The 22,997-nt window shown below is 36.6% G+C and overlaps 1 protein-coding gene across 4 annotated transcripts in view; it reads right to left on the minus strand.

Annotated features, from left to right (window-relative positions):
* syt7b (synaptotagmin VIIb) overlaps positions 1 to 22,738 on the minus strand; it is a 146,494-nt gene extending 123,756 nt beyond the window's left edge. For 2 of the 4 annotated variants that reach the window (XR_007930890.1, XM_051900109.1), the window contains exon 1: positions 21,666 to 22,738. Coding sequence is in view for 3 of the 4 variants with exons in the window: in XM_051900109.1 (XP_051756069.1) it covers positions 21,666 to 21,699 (34 nt within the window). In the remaining variant the exon portion in view is untranslated. The remainder of the gene's footprint in view (positions 1 to 21,665) is intronic. The other 2 variants (XM_051900110.1, XM_051900111.1) reach the window with 2 other exon arrangements.
* Between the last annotated feature and the right edge of the window lie 259 nt (positions 22,739 to 22,997).

A 22,997-nucleotide genomic window follows, 5' to 3' on the forward strand; every position in this document is an offset into this window, starting at 1 on the left:
AAATAAAATTGTGTAAAATAATATGATTTTTAAATTGTTCAAGTTTATTTTTTTCCCCCATCGACAAATAGTTTTCTCTTGCTTTTTTAAGTATAAATCAAATGGAAAGTTTTTGTCAAACCATGTGCAAATTCATCAGTCAACACCATTGATAAGTATTTTCTCTTTAAAACTGCAGTGAACCAAAGAAAGTCTCAAAAATGTGGTTTGAAATCGCTGGTTTCTGTGACGTCACAAACATGTTTTAACCAATCACGTCAACGTGTGGGCGGGCTTTAGCATATCATTAACTACGCTCTGAAGCAGGGGAGTCTCGAGAGAAGCCGGATTATCCAGGAATATTTTTCTGTTGATGTGAAAAATCAGGTATATTTAGCAATATAGTGGGTTAATTATGTATATGATGTATATTATGATGTTATTATGAACTATATGTCTTTCTCCACTGACGTTCTGAGTTGTTAAAGTGTTTGTAAGGATACTGATTGTTAGAAGGAAGCGGTCTGACTCTGAGATGAAGAACGGGAACATGGTTTGTATAACATTAGCAACACATTATTAGCTGTTTGATAACAGAGTAAAGCAAAAGGCGAATCATTTTAATTACTGTTATGTGTCTGATGTTGAGAGCGATACACAAAACACATTACCATTCTTGTAGATGAGCCTGTATAATTCACTCTTCCTCTTCTTCTCAATCAGTTTCTGGTTCATACATACAGTATATGGCTGAATTAAACCAATATATCCACTTTTTGTACAGCTTTTACTACAGTAAAGTTGACCGAGTGGATCTCTGAGCTGGTGTGAGTGAGTGGAGGTGGGGCTAATTTGCATATTATGATTCTGCGTATATTAAATGAAGCAAGGGTGCAGAGTTACATTCAAGCTATTTTAAGGCACGAAGAAATTTTTATCACAGGAAAAAGTGTTTAAATATGCAATTTTGGTGATCAAAGATGAGTTTTAAGGGATAAAATTATTGACTTGAATGATTATTGATCTATCAACCTGAATAATCCCTCAAATCGTGCGGCTTATTGACAAGCAGCATCTCCAACTCAGCCATTTAAATCAGTCGGATGATATGTTTGTAGAGGTCTGAACCTCATCATCATATGTGCTGTCATTTCTCATTCTCGTCCCTGCAAATGTCATGTGAGTCAAACATTTGTTTACATCCAAAGATGACAGAACATAACCGTTTACTGAGCAGACAACTGCATCATGCGGTCCAGTCATATTAGACAGAGCGACTCCATTAAACGGGCAACATTAATACACAATGTTTGGTTACAGGTGTGTGTTTGACAAAGGCTTCCAGCTTGTCCAGTCAGAATTTAGAGTCGGAACAATATGTCTTTTTATGCATATTGCATAAGTAAATTTAACCACCTCCATAATGCATTATGATATGCATAAGACATCAAAATGAACTATGTGTTTTAATGTGCCATAAAAGCATTATAATGTACTGTAACCATTACAATGATTTACAGTATCATTTAAAGTTTGGGGTTGGTATGATTCTTTAATGTCTTTAATGGCTGCATTTATTTGATTTAAAATACAGTAAAAACACTGATATTGTGAAATATTATTACAATTTAAAATAAAGATGTAATTTATTCCTGTGATCAAAGCTGAATTTTCAGCATCATTACTCCAGTCTTCAGTGTCACGTGATCCTTCAGAAATCATTCTGATATGATGATTTGCTGCTCAAGAAACATTTATTATTAATATCAATGTTGAAAACAGATGTGCTGCATTTTTTTTTTTTATGGAAAAATATTAATTTTCAGGATTCTTTGATGAATAGAAAGTTCAAAAGAACAGCATATATTTTCATTTTTTTTATAACATTATAAATGTCTTTTATAAATGCATCCTTGCTGAATAAACTATTTGTACTAATGGTTTCCTCATACTAATGGTTGAACACCATTAAAACCAACCCACTGAATCTCAAGTCACACCCACAGGAAAGTAAAACCACAAATGGCATCTCGGTAAAATCTTGTTTCTCCTGGAGAGCAATTACATGAAATGGAGTGGTAAATTTTCAAGAAGAGATCTCAACAATGTCTTACACAAGATCCCAATGTCAATATTCAAAACTGAGCTCCAACATTTCTCATCAAGTTCTAAACTGCGTTTTCAGAGCTTTCAACATTAATTGTATAGCTCTGTACACTTACTGAAGTTTAAGCAACCTCTAAACAATAACATTTTCATCTCAGCATTTATTGCAAGATAACCTTTTGGAGTTAAGACAGTCCTGAAGGCCATGAATGCTGTTTTTATGTTGTTTTTACATGGAGTTAATGATATTTTCTTTCCCCTAACCCTACACTTCACACTCTCAAGGCTATCTGTGTTTTTACATTTTCATTAAGACACTAATTAGTATGTGTGTTATGTAGCTTCTTATGGAGACTGTTAGTTGGTCCACACAATGTAGGCAATTTTATAATCTTACTGTGGGGACCAATGTAGGTAAACCTGACTCACACACACACACTATAATCATAAAGATGAACAATTACTCAGTTATGTTACCGACTTCATTACTGCCTGATTGTGTGTGTGTGTGTGTGTGTGTGTGTGTGTGTGTGTAAGCATCTCTGTCTTGTTCTTTCACAGTTTGTGTTCATATACCTTGCCAGTCTGTCTGAGAATAGATGTGTCTCACCATCTGTTCCTTGACAAGGGTGAGTGTGTGCATCTGTCTCTCACTATATATGTGTGTGTGTGAATTGAACATCGCTCCTGTACGCTGTACCAGCTTGTCATAGGAGCGGGTGGCATGACCAAAATATCACGGTATGAATCTAATATCCTGACCACGGCACATATCAAAGTAATATTTTTTTCTGGAAATTCAATAAAAGTGTTTATATGTTTTCCTAACCATATGGTAATGCCTATTTTTGGATAATCCAGTAGAATTACAATTATGTTCAAAAGATCGGGGTCAGTAAAAAAACAATGTTTGTAGGAAATTAATATTTTTATTCAGCAAGGATACATTAAATTTATCAAAAGTGACAGTAAAGTTTTTTACATTGTTCCAAAAGACTATCATCTATATCAAACAAATGCTGTGCTTTTGAAGTTCTCCACTCATTAAATAATCAAGCTGCACATCTGTTTTCAACATTTGTAAGAAAAGTTTCTTAAATCAGCATATTAGAATGATTTCTGAAGGATCATGTGACACTGAAGACTGGAGTAATGATGCTGAAAATTCAGCTTTGAATCAAAGGAATAAATTACATTTTAAAATATATTCAAATAGAAAACAGTTATTTTAAATTGTAATAATATTTCTGTTTTTACTGTATTTTTGAGCAAATAAATGCAGTGTTGGTGAGCAGAAGAGTCTTTTTTTAAAGACATTTTATAAAATCTTACCAGCATTACTCAAGGAAGGTACTCATTTGAATATTTTATGGTTAAGCCGTACAACAAATGGTGTTATAAATGTAACACTTTGCCTATTGTTTAACTTTAAATGAGTATGTTTTTGTTAAATGAGTATGTTTTGATGTGTTTTCACACATATCCTCCTTGTGTCAATGCCATGTGTCACTTACTGCTATCTGTGTGAAACGTACAAAGTGCCCATAATTGAAGCCACCCAGACTGTGCTACTGACCTCTACTCGGGCGCTTTCTCCTTTTCTGTCTTGCTCTCACTCCTCCTGCCTGGTTTTCAGATAAGCGTTCGCTTGACCGGGTTAATTTCCATTCAAAGGATTTTAAGCCCATAGCTGGAATCCTCACAGATGTTACCGACATCAGAATGGATTACGTTTAAAGGAATAATTTCCCCAAAAATGAAATTTCTGTCTTCATTTAATCACCCTCATGTCGCTCCAAACTCATATGACTTACTTCTGGGGGACACAAAAGAAAAACTTCTGTAGAATATTTTATATATATAGATATGTATAATGCTTGAACACTGAAAGCATGTAGTGACCAGGAACTGTTAAGCTCAAAAAAGCACCAGAAAAGTAGTCCAAAAGTAAACCTTATTCACATAGTTAAACTATCGCTCAAAAGTTGTTGTTGTTTATTTAAGAAATTACTACTTAGCAAGGACGCATATCAAAAGTGATCAAAACTGATCAAAAGTGTCAGTAAAGACATTTATAATGTCACAAAAGATTTCTATTTCAATTATATGCTCTTCTTTTCTATTCATAAAAGAATCCAGAAGAAACTATATCACAATATTAAGCAGCACAACTGTTTTCAACATTGATAATAATCATAAATGTTTCTTGAGTATCAAATCATCATATTAGAATGATTTCTGAAGGATCATGTGACACTGAAGACTGGAGTAATGATGCTGAAAATTCAGCTTTGATCACAGGAATAAATTACATTTAATGATATGAAAATAGAAAAAGGTTATTTTAAATTGTAATAATATTCCACAATATTTCTGTTTTTACTTTATATAGAGAGAGAGTTATAAAAGAGTTTTCATGGCTAAGAGAGAGCAGAATATTTTGAATAACGGCTTAAGTTTAATTCAGTTCCTCACAAAAAGTGGTCTTGAAACAAATAGCACACAAATCATACACTTTTATGGTGCTTTTTTATCCTTTTGGAGCTTGACAGCCCCTAGTCTCTGCTTTAACTGTATGGGAAAAGAGCAGCAAAAGAAAGTCAGTCATATGAGTTTTGAACAACAAAAGCATTTTAATTTTTTATATGAACAGTTCCTTTAAAAGTGATGTGTATAATGTTAAAACACTTTCTTAAAATAATTAAGCCATTTTTAGGTTGATTCGTGATCTAAACATTGCATCCCAACCAGAATAGCACAGCGACACTTGGCTCAGCCAACGGCAACGGCTTGGAGGCGGAGCTATCTGTTATTCAGACCAATCAGGATTGAGGGGTTGTGTTGATTCTTTCATTCTGACAGATGTTCATTCATGCTAGAATCTCATCAAATATTTACTGCGTTACTGATATGACAAATCACCTCGAAAACAGACAGATATTACATTCTGACACTGAATTCACTGAGTGACAATATATCCTTATTTCTCTCCAGAACAAATGCTTGATTCAACCGCAAATTCAGAGGTTCTTCCTCCATCTCAATTGGAGTCTCCAAACATCATCAATCCCACTTCTTGCATTTGCTCTATTTCCTTCATAAAAGTTCTTTCCTTCTTGACATGAAGACGTAACGCCACTCATATGGCTTGAAGCTTTGAACAATAATTTTCTCTTTTTCAATTCCATTCATCACTATTTTTGGTTTTCTCCAATATCCCCATCTGATTTCTCACTTTTTTGACCTCGTTTCAACCATCATGATTTCCAAAGACTGCAGCATTAGACTAGTATAGCAATCAGCCTTTTTCCTCAAGATTTAGCAATTATGAGAGCTTAAGGAAGATGATAAAAGAGCAAAAAAACAGCATTAGAGCTGTTTGATTAATTTCTGTGAATGAACTGATTCAGAAACTCTGATTCACTGATTCATTTATGTCACTTCTCAAACATGTTCACAGTTCAAGTCTCAGTGTGGCATTTTTCATTTATATAAACGTTGCCGTCAAAGCAAATACATACACTTGAGATCCATTTTAAGCTTAATTAATAATGTCAATAATTAATGTCAAGTCCTGATTATTACCACTGCTACTTTGGGAATCTGTACAAAGCCTTAAAAGTATTAGTATACTCATCCAGAACCGTTTCTGCTACGGAAATTAATATGTAAAATCAACCTGTGAAAAATAAAACATGAAAACCCCTGCAACCACCCAGAACACCTTGCTCCTGTCCACCAATATGAATATCCTCATGTCTGTTTTTCCACCACGCCTTTCTGTATCATTATTCATCCATGTTTTCTCTGACATAGTGATGGTGATTTTTATTTTTACCATAAAAACTAGAAATGAACTATGTAGACAAAAGGAGGGTGACAGGCGTGCTTGCTTAGAAGATAAAGAGCTCAACAAAGAAGAGGGAAACTGGGCTGTGCAGACGTACGGAAACGTATCCCAGGCTCCCAGTGTGACTGAACTGAGTAGAGAGACGGTTACGTAATAGGACACACACACACACACACACACACACACAGATGTACGCAGTACTCTCTCTTTCTCATCCTCTTCATCCTTGGATCCAGAGGCCCAGCTCTTGGATAATAAATGAGATGAATGTAGTGAACTGAATCGGACCTCTGTGTCATTTGGAGAACATCATATTAAATGGATTTCTATGGGAAGAAGGTAAGCAATGTCAAAGTTTATGCTAAAAATGTTTATGCCCTCCCTGAAAAGGTCCATTCACCAAAAAAATAACTGGGCAGGAATCAGACTTTCCTGCTTTGGTTCCAATTCTGATCCCACTTTTTGTATTTTGAGGAAGCAGCTATACACAATACCAGGGATTTCCAAATGTATTCTCAGCCAAACCTCTTTGAACTGAAATATTTACTTGAAGTTAATATTTCAATAATTTAACAACATATTCACATGTTCACGATTAATGGTCACATCATGACTTGCAGGCAATGTTGTTATTGTTACCTGAAACTATTAAAAAACATTTTCAATAGAAATAAACCCGAAATAAAATATAAATATAAGATGAAAAACTTTAAACTGAATTAAAATAAGTTGGAGATTAAATAAAATGCTGGGTTGTTTCAGCCCATGTTTGGGTCAAATATGGACAAACCCAACAGTTGGTTTAAATTTTTAAATTCAATTTTTAAACCAAACGGTTGGGTTTGTCCATATTTGAAACAACCCAGCATTTTTTTTTTAGAGTTAAGCTGAAATAAAAATAAATTAAAGCTAAATATAAATATTTAAAAAATAAAATTAACTAAAAAAATAACAGAAGCACATAACAAAAAAAAAGAAAGACTAAAATTAAACTAAAATAATAAAAAAAAACCCTCTACATTAGTACATTAATAATAGTACACTAACACTGCATGCAGGTAAACAAATAAAATATTTCATTTTATGCTATTTATAGCATTGCTGCAGGGGGGGTTGTGAGATAATTAATTAAAGGGGTCCTTGATTATGTTTTCACTTTTTTAACTTTAGTTAGTGTGTAATGTTGCTCTTTGAGCATAAACAACATCTGCAAAGTTACGGCGCTCAAAGTTCAATGCAAAGGGAGATATTTTCTATTTAAGGACTACAACAAACGGCTGGTAGGGACTACAACGAGCTTCTTCCTAAGTTGGTGACATCACCGACCCCAAAATTTACATTTTACAATTTTACAATTTAAATTTAAATTTAAAACCATGTTGGGCTGCTTTAGAGAAGAGGAAGAGTTGTTGTAGTAGAGTGTTGTTGACATGCCGTTATTTTACGCCGGACTGCTTCACAAACGAGGGTCAATTCAACGCTGGATTTGCACAAAAGATTAACATGACGGCACATGCTAGTCGATGAGTTGAATCAACTCCACAGCAAATACATAAATTTATCCACTAACCATTCAGAAACATCCAGTTTCATTCTAAAAGTTGTAACTTCTTCCTGAGTCTCTCCATCAGTGTCGACTCCGGTTTGAACAATGTAAGGCTGAACACCGTTACTGACAATCCTCATTTTGGCTGCGTGAGATTCTCCAGCTTTGTTGTTGTTGAGCAACCGAAGCGCAAGCTGTTCAAGCTCCGCCCTCTTCTGGAAAGGGGGCCAGGAGCAGCAGCTCATTTGCATTTAAAGAGACACACACAAAAACGGCATGTTTTTTCTCACACCCAAATAGGGGCAAATTTGACAAGCTATAATAAATGATCTGTGGGGTATTTTGAGCTGAAACTTCACATTCTGGGGACACCAGAGACTTATATTACATCTTGTGAAAAGGGGTCCCCTTTAAATCATTAAAAATGTATTGTTAAATAATTGAAATATTAATTCAAAATCTCATGGGGTAAATATTTTGAGTCATAGAAGTTCGGCTGACAAAAAGATTCGGGAATCCCTGGTCTACAAGATCTAATTATGATGCTTTTGGGAAACACAGCCCTGGATTATATAAATCAGTGTATAGCTAAATCTATCTGCTCAAAAGTTAGGATAATCAAAGAAAAAATTATTAAATATGAGAACCAACTGTGTACAATATGTTTTACTAAATTTGCAATGCAAGGACAATTTGTTGACATTTTAGTTGTTAGTCAGAAAAGTAATTAGGCTGAACCATACTTTTCTCACACAATCACGACAAGTTGCATTAAAGGATAAAAATATATTCCTCACAGAACCTGACTAATCACTGCTGTGTCTCCATCTCCACCTCCCTCCCTCCCTCCCTCCCTCCCTCCGTCTGTCTGGTTGTACCGCACCACTCGTGCTTTCTTTCACGTCACTCTCATGTGTCAGTATAGCTACAACTCGAGCTATTCACTTCTCGTTCACTCTGTCTCTGAATGAAATATTAATAGGACCTTTGACAACAGGACTGGAAACAGCCATTAACACGCAATTACCCAGAGACGTGATGTGTACAAACTACAAGGTCAACCTGCCTCTGTGTTTTTCTTCCAGTCACTCGCGCTCATCCGTCGTCTCTGTCTTTCAGCATCTGACCTAGACTGGCAGGTTTATCTCAACCACTGATGACTGCAGCAACTGCACCTTAAACCACAGCGATGTCTGTGGATTTATAGCGGCGGTGAGGGCTGGAGGAAGGTTTTGCGATAAGAGCTTTATGATATGTTACTTAGGAGGTCTGTCAGTCATCTTGTAAAGGGGCTTTCATACCGGGCAGTTATAGGAAGTCAGTTATAAGAACTAGCCACCAGGGCGGTCCCCCGAGAACTAAATGTTCCCCTAGGGCCATTTTCCTGGTTGCTTTCGCACCGCCAGTAGGAACTCTGAAGTGATGTAAGCCGGCTGACAGCGACGTCATTTAAGCACGTCAATCAATAACGTCTACAACTGGAGGATGGAGGACGCCATCATCGGAGCTGTGCTTTTGTTTTGTGTCGTGGGTTTCGTGATAACGGAGATGGAACATAGACCTATAAATTATATGCGACTGAAAGAGCTAAAGTAGAGCTAAGAGATGAAATCTATGACAACTTGCAGTGCTACATATCATCGACGCTGAGAAATATCCATATTTAAAACTTCCGGCAACGGCCGTACGAGCGTTCATGAGAGAGCCGAGTTGCGGTGGAAGGGTGTCCTCTGACCCGACAAATATAGTTTTGAATATGGATATTTTTCTTACAAAAACGCATTGCTTTGCTTCAGAAGGCCTTTATTAAGGAGTCGTATGGATTACTTTTATGATGGATGGATGGATGAACTTTTTGGAGCACCAAAAACTTGGACACTATTCAATGCCATTACAAAGCTTGGAAGAGCCAGGATAGGATTTAATAGGGCTGGGTATCAAATCAGATGTCCCATTCGATTCCGATTCAATTTCAATTCTCGATTCTATTCTCGATTTTTGATTCGATTCAATCAATTCAATGATTACATTTTCACTGGCCCCACCACAAAAAAGTAATAAATTATTAAAATAGTTATTGTTTTTGTTGTTTTTGACACATGTATCCTTGTATTTAAATGAATAAGGTAATGACACCCAATATTTTAGATACCAGTGAAGTTTAACAATGCTCAATTCCATTTTCGTTACCACAGCTAAAACTACTCATTTAAATTTTAAAGATTATTAAAGACAGGGAAAGTCATTAATAAAAAAGAACGAATAATTAAACTACAAGCAATAGCACAAATAAATAAATACAATAGAACAAAGATACAAATTAAATTAAAGCTGCAAGCAGCGATGAAAGACCTGGGGTCACCGCCACCCAGTGGCCTTAGGGAAACAGGGAATAGTGGGTGACATGCATGTAAGTAAGTAAAAACAGGAGAAATTTGGCAAAGTCATTTCGACGTGCCACACTTCCTGCTGCCAACAGGTGGTGCTTTGACTATTACTGAATATTGCCATATAGATGTCTTCAGGCCAGGACTAAATAAAACGTGAAGTTTGGGGCAGATCGGACATTGTATGCCCGAGTTACAACAACTTCCTGTTTCATGGCGAAACATCGAACTTTGTCACGCCCTTCAACGAAAATTCAAGATCTTCGCAATTTAACGTCACAAAGATCCTTCCTTTAGATTAGACTGACCAAATATGACGTTGATCTGATTAAAGCCCTAGGAGGAGTTCGTTAAAGTGTGGAAATGGCAAAAACTGCAAAAATTTTGCAGAGAGAATTTAAAATATCTCACTTCCTGTTGGTTTTCAGATTTTGCACCCAGGGACTTTTTTGTAGGTATTGGGCTGTTACATGCGTCTACCGAATTTCATACCTGTACGTAAAATGTAACGCGATGGGCGCTTAATTGAAATTTTGTAGGTGGCGCTATCGAGCCATTTTGCCACACCTAATTCTGAAACCCACATCAGACGTAAATTTTCACTACTTCTGATGCGTGTGCAAAGTTTCATGAGTTTTTGAGCAAGTTTAGGCCCTCAAAAATGCCATTCATTTCAAAGAAGAATAATTGACTGAGCAATTACAATAGGGTCCTCACACCATCGGTGCTCGAGCACTAATAATCAGTGCTTTTACGGTTTTTCATGTAGGTCTAACAGTATTGTTCAGGTACAGAAATTGAATAAAGTAATCAAATGTAAAATAAGACTGCATATAATCTTCATTGTACAAATTACGTAAAGCTTAATCCTTATTAAAGTCACAAAAACGTTATTTATTGATGAGCAGGGAGTGATTTTCTCTGTTTTTGTAGTTTGATTAACATTAAAAACACAGACAGCTGCAGGAATATTCGGTTGCTGTCACTTTAAGACTAATGCGCAGATGCAATAATGATACACATGCGTTCTTTCTCTACTGCTTACCATAACCATAACGGACTATGTTTACCTGGATACTCGCAAAGGCGGGCATTTTGAGATAAATTTGGTGAATTTGTCCATTTAGGCACAAAGAGAGGTGAAAGAGAATTAATTTCATTATTTGCACGCTGTCTGAGACACGCAGATGTGAGCAACTTCTCAGCGCACGAGTTCCCTTCTTAAATTGGCAAGACTTGAAAACGCATGCAAATGATTAAATTTAGTGATCATGCAGCGCTGGCCCGATCGGGACACTGTGACAGTTCCTTCAACTTTCACACTTAAAGGCGAGCCTGCATGTTTAGCACTGAATGAATGACACTGTCCCCGTTGTAACATCACGCAAGGTAAATAAGAGGATGACATCTAGTGGATAAGACTAGTAATAAGATTAACGTCAATCAGATATTATGTTCAATGTTTGCAGAAATAAACACGGAAAAAAAATCGATTTGTGGCTTTTGAGAATCGATATCGAATCGACCACATTTTAAAAAACGATTAATCGAAAAAAAAAAATTTTGCCCAGCCCTATTGATACAGGGCTGTAACCACCCTTTCCTAGACATTGAGGGGGACAAGTCCCTCCAATAATTAGAAATGGCCAAATTGTCCTCCTCAATTTTTGAAATTCTTGCACTGTTGCACTTCATTGTTGTTGTTCATTGTTGTCTGTATGTTGTTAGAATGACAAAAAGGTTTAAAAGTTAAATTTTTAGTCTGGTCTGCCTCAGCGGTCTAACAGCACTTGTCAATGTCAAATGATTGAGATGGCCAATCAAATCAAAGTAGGCGGGGTTTAGCTTCCCCTTTGGCTGGTGCACACAGACTTCACACAAACATACGCGCATCAATCAATCGCTTAATGCGGTTGCGGATACTCTATTCTTTCTGGTGAAATCACAATACAAACTGCACACAAATGTGTCCCTGCTCTTGATATACAAACATTGATGAACATCTTTGATTTTAATGAGGGGGAAAAAAACTATACAAGGGTGGATTTGAACCCTGAACCTCTGACACGGTTAACAAAAGTTCTACCACTAGACCACTAGGGAATTCAAATGATACAGCGGATCTTTGTATTTATTGACTACAATGAGTCTCGGGACTAACAATATATTGTATTACAGATAAAGTATACAAGTAAAACGATATAGAAATAAAAGTACATGTGTGCATATTTTAATGCAACTTAATGCAAATATTATTTGCAAATAGTTCCAAAATGATTATTTCCAACTAGAATTAGACCTAGAATTTAATTCACTGTTCTGTTTGTTTATGCTTTATAAAAAATTAAAAAAGGTCCCCTCCCCTAATGTTCACGACATGGTTACAGCCTTGATTTAATATAACTCTGATTGTGTTTGACTTAAAGAAGAAAGTCATATACACCTAAGATGGCTTGAGGGTGAGTAAATTATGGGATAATTTTCATTTTTGGATGAACTATCCCTTTAAGACCTCATGTTTGCCATGTTTCCTTGTCGTGTATTGTTAAATGTAACCCACTGTCAGTGTCTGCGTTTCATGGTTCAAGTTCAAATCTGTTAGTCCATGTCAAGTTTAAGTCAGCTCAAGTTCATGTAATGGCTTAGCTCTGTTTATTTTGTATTTGTTTAGCTCTCAATAAACTGCACCTGGGTTCACTTCAACTCTTCAATGGATAATATGTTACATTTTGTGCTAAAAAACACCTGCTCCTGTGGGAGCGAGATAATGTGCTAATCACATGGTTTTCAAAACTGTCTGGCTAGACTGAAGTAAAACACAACTGGATGACATAAAACTAGATTGCTTCAATTATAATCAACAAACTGTCTAGTGTCTACAGTCGAAGCGGATGATGTGGCATGTCATGCGTTCAGGTGAGAGACACACTGTTCTTGTGTCTGTTGTGCTGCACAGCCACTTTAATTTCCCCTTTGCGTCTCAAATAAAAAGCTTTTATTTACCAATATAAATCGATCACTGTGTAATTAAATAACTTCTGACTGTTGCTTCAAATGACATACCGTATGCTTTACAATGGCATAAAGATGCTGAATTAAATCATGTTGGATGGATCTTTTCAAAACTAAGAGCAAGACTAATAAATAAAAGCCTTAATTTTGGCTCTTCCATCCTTTATAAAGTAAAAATAAAAATATGGGGCCAATCCGTAAACATTAAAATACTCACTGTTTTAATAGAATAGCCACAATATGTCAACAATATGAGTGTTAACATGAATTTAGTGTGTGTGTGTGTGTGTGTGTGTGTGTGTTAATATTACCTACTAACATTTTCTGTTTACTAACAATTTCACAACTTCATTGCCATAACACCTGAAACCCTAAAACAACTGTAAAAAATTCAGCTTTACGGTGTTACAGTTTAAATAATGTCAGCGGCTATTTACACTAAGTGCAAATAGCGATAGATGCTATTTACACCATGTAAAAGTATCAGTTCTTTGCAATAAGAGTAAATAATAGTAATTAGATGCTATGTATATGTTATATTGGCAGATACTATTTGCACCTCAGTATTTTTGTATATTAACAGGATGCAATAATATCATAGAGTGTAAATGATTATATTTATTAAAATTATTAAACGGATGCTTCCTTATTAGGAGAATAAAAACCCTCCCTACACCTTCCCCTAACCCTACCCAATAAACACTTTTAACATTATTAAACACTCGTTCGCAGTTTATTTCCACTTTTAAAACATAATAAATGCGAGTTTGGCAAAAGGCAGATTCGAACCCACGTCGATTGCATTAAAAGCCAGGTCCAGAACATTACTCGTTACTGCTGCGCCACTGAAGATGTTGACTTATGTGCGTCTTTTATAAAACTTGAGTGGCCCAATCAGACTTTGGTGGGCGGAGTTAGTGTAAATAGCATTTGCCAACAAGGGACGCTATTTGCACTTAGTGTAAATAGACACTCCGTTAAAGAAAACACAAAAAATAAGTGCTTTTAATAATGTTTTGCTTATTTCTGCTTTTAAATGATGATTAAAAGACAATTAATATCCAGAAAATATATTGAGCGAACTGCACCGATACTCTCGGATGAAGACAAGAACACTTGAACTGAACTGAGCAGAAAAATCTTCTGTAGAGATGCCCTTGAAATTGTTTCATAACTTTGACACTGTTATTTTCATGTTTATTACTGTGAAGCTGCTTTGAAACAGTGTTATTGATATACTATTATAGTTTTTGTTAATATTTTGAACATTTATTTTAGTTATAATTTTGGTACTTTTGTTATGTGTTTTTGTCAATTTTTTATTATATTTTTTTAATATAATCTATATAGTTTTTATTAAGTTTTAGTTGTTTAAGTTCTTCAACTTCAACTGAATGAAAATGTGAAATGCTGCCTTGGCAACTAGCTGAAATAAGTACGTTTTTTTTTTATATTTAATTGAAATAAATAAAAGGCACAATATGTAATTTTTCGCCACTAGAGGTCGCCTATTCAAAACAATGAGTCATGACGCCGAGATTGAGCGCGGAATCATGGGAGATGTTGTCTTCACCTCACAGCCAGTGAAAAGAACTCATGTTCATGGGTGAGACTATTAACGTTACTGGCGAGTGCTGTTGGAGCGGAACGAGGCCGCTGGAGTGACTGCTAATGAGAGACGAGCGCAACACGCCTCGAGAGCAGCAGAACTTTTATTATGCCGCAGTCACCACTTCCACTTCTTCCAGTCAAGCGTATGGGGTAATGCAGCGCTGTTTATCATATTAGATTAGACACTTGTTGCACACTGCAGTAAGCTAGATCGATATTAGAATATCATATTAATATAATCAAGAAAATGAGATTCAAACAATAAGACTGTGTTGAGTTATATAACAATGATTAGTTTTCTGTCTATAAATGTATCCAAACAGTTGCTCACCTGTCTAATAAAACACATAATATATTAAAGCATCTTTGTTGTTTCCTTGGATTCTACAAAATAAAACCGAAAAATCGGAAAATCGAGGGTAACGCAGGTATGATGTCAATGATAGGCGACGCATGGACACGTGTCCTGGTTAAAACTGCTTATTTCTCTGGATTTAAACATTCTTCGAAAACATTTGGGATAATGTAAGTACACAAGTCAAAAAAATATATAACACTGTTCTAGTGGTTTTTGGATATTTAAATCAAAAATCTTACATTTTGTGCCTTTAATGTTTATTTTAAGTAAATGTTTTTTATGGTTTTAGCTTTAGTTAACAATAATAACCCTTCTTTGAAACTATGTATTGAATAAAGTGCTATATAAATAAACATGACTTTAAATCCTCCAAAAATTGTCTCCATGTACTTCAATTTTAAGTGCCTCATTATAACCTTTATCTTTGCCTTTTTTTTTTTTAGGGACAATTCAACATTATTTTTTGTGGTAATGCTGTCGATTAAGCTTGTATTGAACCTGGAAAAAAAGTCAGTTAATCCATCTTTCAAAGTCACGAAAAAAGGAAAAAGAAAAAGGGTTTCTGATGATCAATCAGGCTGAGCAGAAGGGTTAACAGAGCTTTCACATTGGCAACTTTCATTAAACTCCCATATTCCTCAAGAAATTGAAAAATTCAGAAATCCATACAGGATGCATCATGCTCTAAATGCAAGAGCGTCATCTGATCCCACACTAGCCATCAGTGATCATTGACGCGAGCTAAAAGCATTACAAACTCACAATGTCACTCCAATCTGAGAGGAATTGATTGGCGAGCCTCCAAATGCACCTGTACGTCCGTTGCATTTCTCCACGTTCTCCCTGCTCCGTCCAGAGGTGTCCTTCGCCAACCCCTCCAGCATCCGCTTTGCGGCCGCCACTTGACCTTCTCGCTGTGTTTGTCTTATCATTCCGCTGCTACAACATCAGAACATGCCAGGAATGCCAATGACATTAAGATCCTATCCAGGAAACGACCCCACATACAGACTCCGCAATATGTCAAAGCTCTTCTGCTATCAGCGTCTGAAACAACTGTTGTTATCGCCTGCAAACTTCAAACGATGTGTACTTGGGTTGAGAGTACATGAAAGCGGTTCGAAAAAGTAGATACAGAGCAATATCACAGTTTCCGCGGTGAAACAGAGCTCGGCGAGGCAAAAGCACGGTCACGTGTGTGGACGTCTGAACGCAGAGACAGACGGGATGGCTTAAGGGGTGTGAAATTATCTGATGTGATTGAAATCTTGCCTCTGTCAAAGATTAACCCTTGTCAGTGTCTCATATACATTCTTATCATTCATCGTGCAGCGGCACTGCATAACCACCGCTGGGCAGGTCTCTGTGAAAACCCGTGAGAATCCTTGAGCTGTCAGTTTGATCTTCAGCTGTCCTTAAAACTGTCATCATGGTCATGAAACTACCATCCAGTTCGCCTAGTCAGTGCTTTCTGTGCCCAATATCAGCAGTTCTTCTTTTTAGATGTCTATTTTCTCTTTCAAGGCAAGACACTATAGGCAAATATATGGCTTTTCATAACGTGTTATGCCATTTTATAAAAAGTCTTGATTTTGTTTTTGGGCTCTACTAGAATAGGATTTCATGCTTAAATGTTCAAAAAACATTATTTTTCACATATTTGACATTGTTCAGCTCCTCTTTTCCCAGTCTGTCAGTAATGCTCTGTTTAGTTCCTGTCTCTATGAAGCCCCTCCTTCTGAAAAGCACAATGTGCTCTGATTGGTCGGCTGGACCAGTGTGTTGTGATTGGTCAACCACTTCGAGAGTGTTTCTCGCACTACTAACTCAACCAGGCCCCGCCCCTTTATTTAGCGTATGCTTTGGGAGGGAATTATTGAAATGAGGAATATTGTGACGTGTTCATTCCCAAAAGAAAACTCAAGACTACAATGGAGGTGTTTCAGAAACAGTGCGCACTCCTCCTCACTGGACATTATGGGTGGAGCAATAAGGTCCAACCACACCCTAACCCTACCCATAACCCTATCAATAAACCTAACTCCACTCAATAGGTCCAGAGAGGTGGAGCCAGACTAGGTCAAGGTCCACCCATTAGGTCCAGAGAGGTTCAGCCAGACTAGTTTAAGCTTCACCCATTAGGTTCAGAGAGGTGGAGCCAGAAGCTCCACCCATTAGATCCAGAGAGGTGGAGCCAGACTATGTAAAGCTCCACCCAGAGGGGTGGAGCTGAGTGTCATTTGGCTCTGCAGGAAGCATGACATCTTATTCCTAACAACATGGGGATTTTTTTTTTTCTGACTGTTGACAGTATTTTCTGATTTATATAATGATACGAAGAGATATCAATAATCCCTTCTGTAAAAACCTTTTACTCTAAGAAATAAACAAAATGAAACAAGATTTTTGAACCTGGCTTTATCCAATGTTCAGATTTCTGTTCTGTAAATGTATGCAGATTAGAGCATGTTTAATTAGATAGTGTCATTTGCAAATGTAAACATAATATTTCAGAAAACTTGTATTTTTAATGTAATCAATCAGCTGAGGAAGTATGGTGATATCTATTAGTTACATTTTTTTTACCTTAAAAATGTCTTGCCTCAAAAGCATTAGTGTCTATGTCTGTGTTTTATAGAAGGAAACACTTCTCTGTTCAGTTGCTTGGGCTAAGCGTTTCTTCAACTGGATATTCCCAAATCCGTGCTTACAAAATCTGCTTTTGTCTAGTACAGCATGAAATCTCTGGCAATACATTCAGCTTGAGATTCCCAGCTGAATTCACATTAGGACGAGCTAAAGCTGATTACCTAATAAATACATAATTTAATAAAACTTCTCAAACAAATTAGCATGCCTTACAAAAAATGACCACGGTAATGCAAATAGCTGTTACTACAGTTATTTTTACTTCAATAAAACTGTGGGAACGTGGTATTAACTGCTACAATCAAATTTCCATGAAAACAGATATTGTTTCTGAACAGCAGCTAGGGTCAGATAATTATAAATACGAATTTGTATGTTTTTTTCCTTCAAAAAAATAAGTTGCAAATACAAAGTCATTGCAGATTCAGGTTGTATGTCCCTGATTAATGTCCCTTGCTCAAGAGACATTGAATGTCAAGACAAAAACACTGCTGAAATACAGGCAAACAGGTTTGAATACAAAATATCTTCTGTTCTGCATGTCTGAAGATCACCTGACTCAATTATGGTAAGGACTGGAGAAATGACAAATCACATCTGTCCGCTTTACAGTAGTGTACAGTACACCTCTTGTACTTATGTTGAGACATAACTTGTCCCTCTTGCAGTGACAACTCTTCTCTGATGATGAGGGCGGGGCAACCTGTCACTCACATGAGATCCACCAATAGCAAACCACAACTATCCAATCAATTCCCCATGGACAAAATCAAGCCCCGCCTTACATTTGTTCTTGTTCAAAAAGCTGTTTCTCTCATATATACGTCACAATAGGGAAGAAAACATTAGCGCAACTTCCGTTTCATGCCAACTTTAAGATTTGGGTGGAACAAAATGGCAAAAAACCATAAAGTAGCCCTACAGTAGCTTTGATTCTAAACAGTCAACAGAAAATGTGAGACACACAACATGATTTCTGAAATACTTTCAAGGCAAACACTTTGTAGGCCTGTATACAGAAATTGCTCTCATCAGACAAGAATTAAATCAATATAATTTTATGAAATTTGCCAATTTGGTAATCTGTGCCTCCAGTTGGTTTGCCTGTGTCACCTAATGTGTTGCCCAGCAATGACCACAGGTACCATGCTGTGGGAAAAATACGATGTTGAGGAGGAAACAACAGTTACCATGGTAAGAAAAAAACAAAGCTACATTTCTCAGTGCAGAAAACATTTCTCACAGTAAGTTTAAAAGAGTCATGAACTGCATTGTTTTATTGTTTTATAATGTTTCCTGGGGTGCACTTATAATGTTAGTATGCTTTTTACATAAAAAATGGTCAAAATTTAGAAATAAAAGGCATTTTTCCTACCTTGATTTTAGCCCTCTGATTTGAACACTCAGGGGCGTGTCTGCTGTGAGACTTCAGTGTAAACGCCCACTGCTGTGATTGGCTGACATCTTTACATTTGATATAAGTATTACTCTCTCGAAAACTTTTAGCACGTTTTTACTATTACAGCTCTCAAGATTAACTAATCATGAAAAGTGTGGCATTACATTTAGATCTATGGCATTATATTTATATCGTGGCATGAAAGGTTGCAGTGATGAACATTGTAGTCGATCACAAACAAGTTGTTGAGCTCATGAAAGCAGTGATCTCGTCATTGCAACTCAATTTCTGCACACTAACTATCAGTGCAAACTCGATGTAACTAAGAGATTCGTTGAATAAAACGGGAGTTTTGTCGCGAGTCCAGAACTCAGTCACTGATAAACTCTGGCTGTTTGATTGACAGCTCCAGCGATTGTAAAGGGAGCGTTCTTTGATCGCTTTCTTTATATAATTTAATCACTGTTTAAATAACAGATTATTTTCATCCTACTAAGAGAAACAACGTGAAGTTGACCGTTTAGGTTTGATTTACTGACACATAAGAACATCTGACTGTACATGAATCATTACATATCAGATCAGGCATTAGAATTAACTCAGTTACTGACATGTTGTTGCATTACTGTCGAGTCCATATCGTAAAAGTCTGTTTGGAAAGGATTCCACAGTGAAATGTACTGTATACTAATAAATAAAGCTCAACTGAGACGTTCACATTTTTGAAAATAAATAACCATATTCCTAGCATTAGGATCCTTTGAAAGGTAATGTTATTTTTGTCCTGTATCTCTCTTCTCTCCTCGTCATCTCACTAACATGCCACTGGGCGGTGCTAACGTTGTAATGATGAAGTAGGTGTTGATTTCTTCTGCGGAGGTGGGGTTTCACCTATCATAGATAGGCACATTCCAGGATCAGTCGTTCGCTGGACCTGGTGTTAATAAAAGCTTTTATTGGACTAACAAGGAAGTTTTCAGTTCTGAAACTTACAGGATATTCTTATAGTACGATGACCTCTTATATATCAAAAGCTCAAGGAAAAGTTGATTTCTCAATTCATGACCCCTTTAAGTCAATTGATGTATTTAGCTCATATCATGAAGTCTACTAAAATAAAAGCCATGTTTACATGTTGTATGTAGTCACAAGGCTTTTCAGCAAAATTAAACAGTAAAAACAAGTAATGAAACAAGCTATTCATGAAACAGAAAACGGAAATACATATTTCCCTTCAAATATCCACACAAGCAGTTCCCGACATAACATAAAAATTCCTGCAAAAGTTTCCTCAGTATTGCAGATTTTCTTTGCATGTTTACAGTGAATAAGGGTTCAGTATCTGAACGAAATATTACAAAAAAAAAATCTGGCATCATCTAAAAGTACTGAACACTGACCCTCGATCACTCTAAAAAAAAAAATGCTGGGTTAAAAACAACCCAAGTTGGGTTGAAAATAGACAAACCCAGTGGTTGGGTTAAATGTTTGCCCAACCTGCTGGGTAGTTTTATTTAACTCAACTATTGTTTAAAAACTACTGTATTTCTTGCTTAAAATGAACCCAAAGTATGTTGGAAATTAACACTTATTAATATGTTTAATGAATAATAATTAAACAATAAACATCTATTAAATTACTTATTAATTAATGATGTTCACCTTTTGATTATTATTGTTGCCTCTAGTAATTAATTCCAACCTATTTCGGGTTCATTTTAAGCCAGCCATATAGTCATTTTTAAACAATAGTTGAGTTAAATAAAACTACCCAGCACGTTGGCCAAACATTTAACCCAATCGCTGGGTTAAAACTTTACCATTTTTAACCCAACTTGGGGTGTTTTTAACCCAGCCTTGATATATTGCAGCCTACATTAGTATCATTGGGAGATAAAACACTAACATATTTTATTCATATATCCCAAACTATTCTAAAAACCTACAATAAATTTCCAAGGGTACTCGAGACGATTTAGCCTTCCGGGTTGGTCTACAAATTGACGTCATGACAGAATTGGTGTATAAGCATAAATTAATTTTCTAAGGTATTTTATGTTCCTGACATTCAAGGGTTAAATCATAGGCTTTTATTTAATTTTTTATGTACTGGCATCTCGCATAACAAATTAGTGCTTTATTATTTGACGCTTGTTTTTCTGTCACCCACAAATAAATCTGTCTGTACACACACACAACAATTGACCATCGTAATTTTACCACCTGACAAATCTCGTGGCGCGCAACAGGAGGGGGCAGAGGCCAACGCATGTCCTTTTCCCTTCGTCCTCATAATGACCCATCCTCACTTTCTCACAATTGCATACGAAAAAAGTGAGGAAAACGCTTTTGATACATGTTTGGCAGATGCGATGGACAGGACGAGCACACGCACACTCGGTGGGAACAATAAACGCACGCGCAGATACCCTCTCATGACTATGTGATGAGAGATGATGACCTTGCGCGTGCCTGGATGACAACTCCCTCAAAGGCACCAGGATAAATGTATTTACCTTTACGGTACAACACAACAACAGGTGCTGTAAATGTGTGCAATATATATATATAGAGAAACCTGCTTACACCTGTTTGCACATTCGGGAACTGACAGTTTGCAGTTGAGGACAAATTGAAGCGAAATGCATTCGAAATGACACGGTACTGACCCGTACACGAGCGGCACCGGGTGCCGCCACATCGTCTACCATTCAAGGGCGGGCGTTCTGGCTGAAAACAAACGAGAGGAATCCACCAAAGTATCTCACCTTTTCCCTCCTCGTCCTCCCGATTCAGGTGCATGGCTGTTCGCCTTTGGCACGCCAACAAACGCTTGTTTCTTCTCTCAAGTCCCCTTCAAGAAAAAGTCGAATCCAAAATGTGCTCTCGAGCTTCCAATGGGCGAGTGACCATGGAGCACCGCGCGCGCTCTCTCTCTCTTTCTCTCTCTCTCCTTCCCAGCTTATTTCTTTCTTTCACTCACTTGGTTTTTCTTTCCCAGTCCCCTCATTCGGCTGATGTCAGGAGATGGCAGTGAGAAGGTTTGAAGGGAGGGATGAGTTGTGCGTCCGTGTCTCCGCCAGCTGATGGCACGAGCGCTAAAATCTCAGTTTATGTGGATGTAAAATTGGACGCGTTTTGATCAATCCCACTGAGCAGCCTTAAAATACCTATGAAGACTGCTCTCAGGTTTAATTTATGATTATATGTCGAAAATGGCACAAAAACTGTTTAAGCCCCAGCCATTTAAATGTCAAAAGTTCACTGTTTCGATATTAGTATCTATTAGATAAATCAAAACAGTACAGCAAAATCATAATTTTGAATAAATAAATCTTTATAAATCTTTGAATGTGTTACACTTATGCTATTTCTAATATAATATGGCATCACAATAAATGTTTTGCATGTGCACATATGAATACTGCAATCATGCAATATAAATACGATTAGATGTTTTCAGTTTTTATTAAGAAAATCATCATAAATATCTCTTAAAAGTCATAAAGTGTCCCATTTTGGCTGATGGTGGTAGATAAAATGGGACAGCAGCTGAATAACGTTTTCCCATCAGCCAATCAAATCAATTCATATTGCCAAATGTTTCCAATAGTTTGCAATGATCAGATATTGAATCTTAAAGAAATATATGACCCTTTAAACTTTACCTGAGATCACCTGATAGTTAACGTCTTAATGTTTTTTGCAATTCAATCACATGCAGACACTTACGAGTACATTTCTATCTGAATGATTTTCTTATATTGTGATGGTTATGATGATTTTTGCAAAAAAACGTGCCGTTTTTGTGTGTCCCTTTAAATGCAAATGAGCTGCTGCTCCCGGCCGCTTTCCAGAAGAGGGTGGAGCTTTAACAGCTTGCGCTTCGGTTGCTCAACAACAACAAAGCTGGAGAATCTCACGCAGCCAAAATGAAGATTGTCAGTAACGGTGTTCAGCCTTACATTGTTCAAACCGGAGTCGATACTGATGGAGAGACTCAGGAAGAAGTTACAACTTTTAGAATGAAACTGGACGTTTCTGAATGGTTAGTGGATAAATTTATGTAGTTGCTGTGGAGTTGATTCAACTCATCGACT

Source organism: Ctenopharyngodon idella, chromosome 7 (assembly GCF_019924925.1).
Source record: "Ctenopharyngodon idella isolate HZGC_01 chromosome 7, HZGC01, whole genome shotgun sequence".
Taxonomy (NCBI): Eukaryota; Metazoa; Chordata; class Actinopteri; order Cypriniformes; family Xenocyprididae; genus Ctenopharyngodon; species Ctenopharyngodon idella.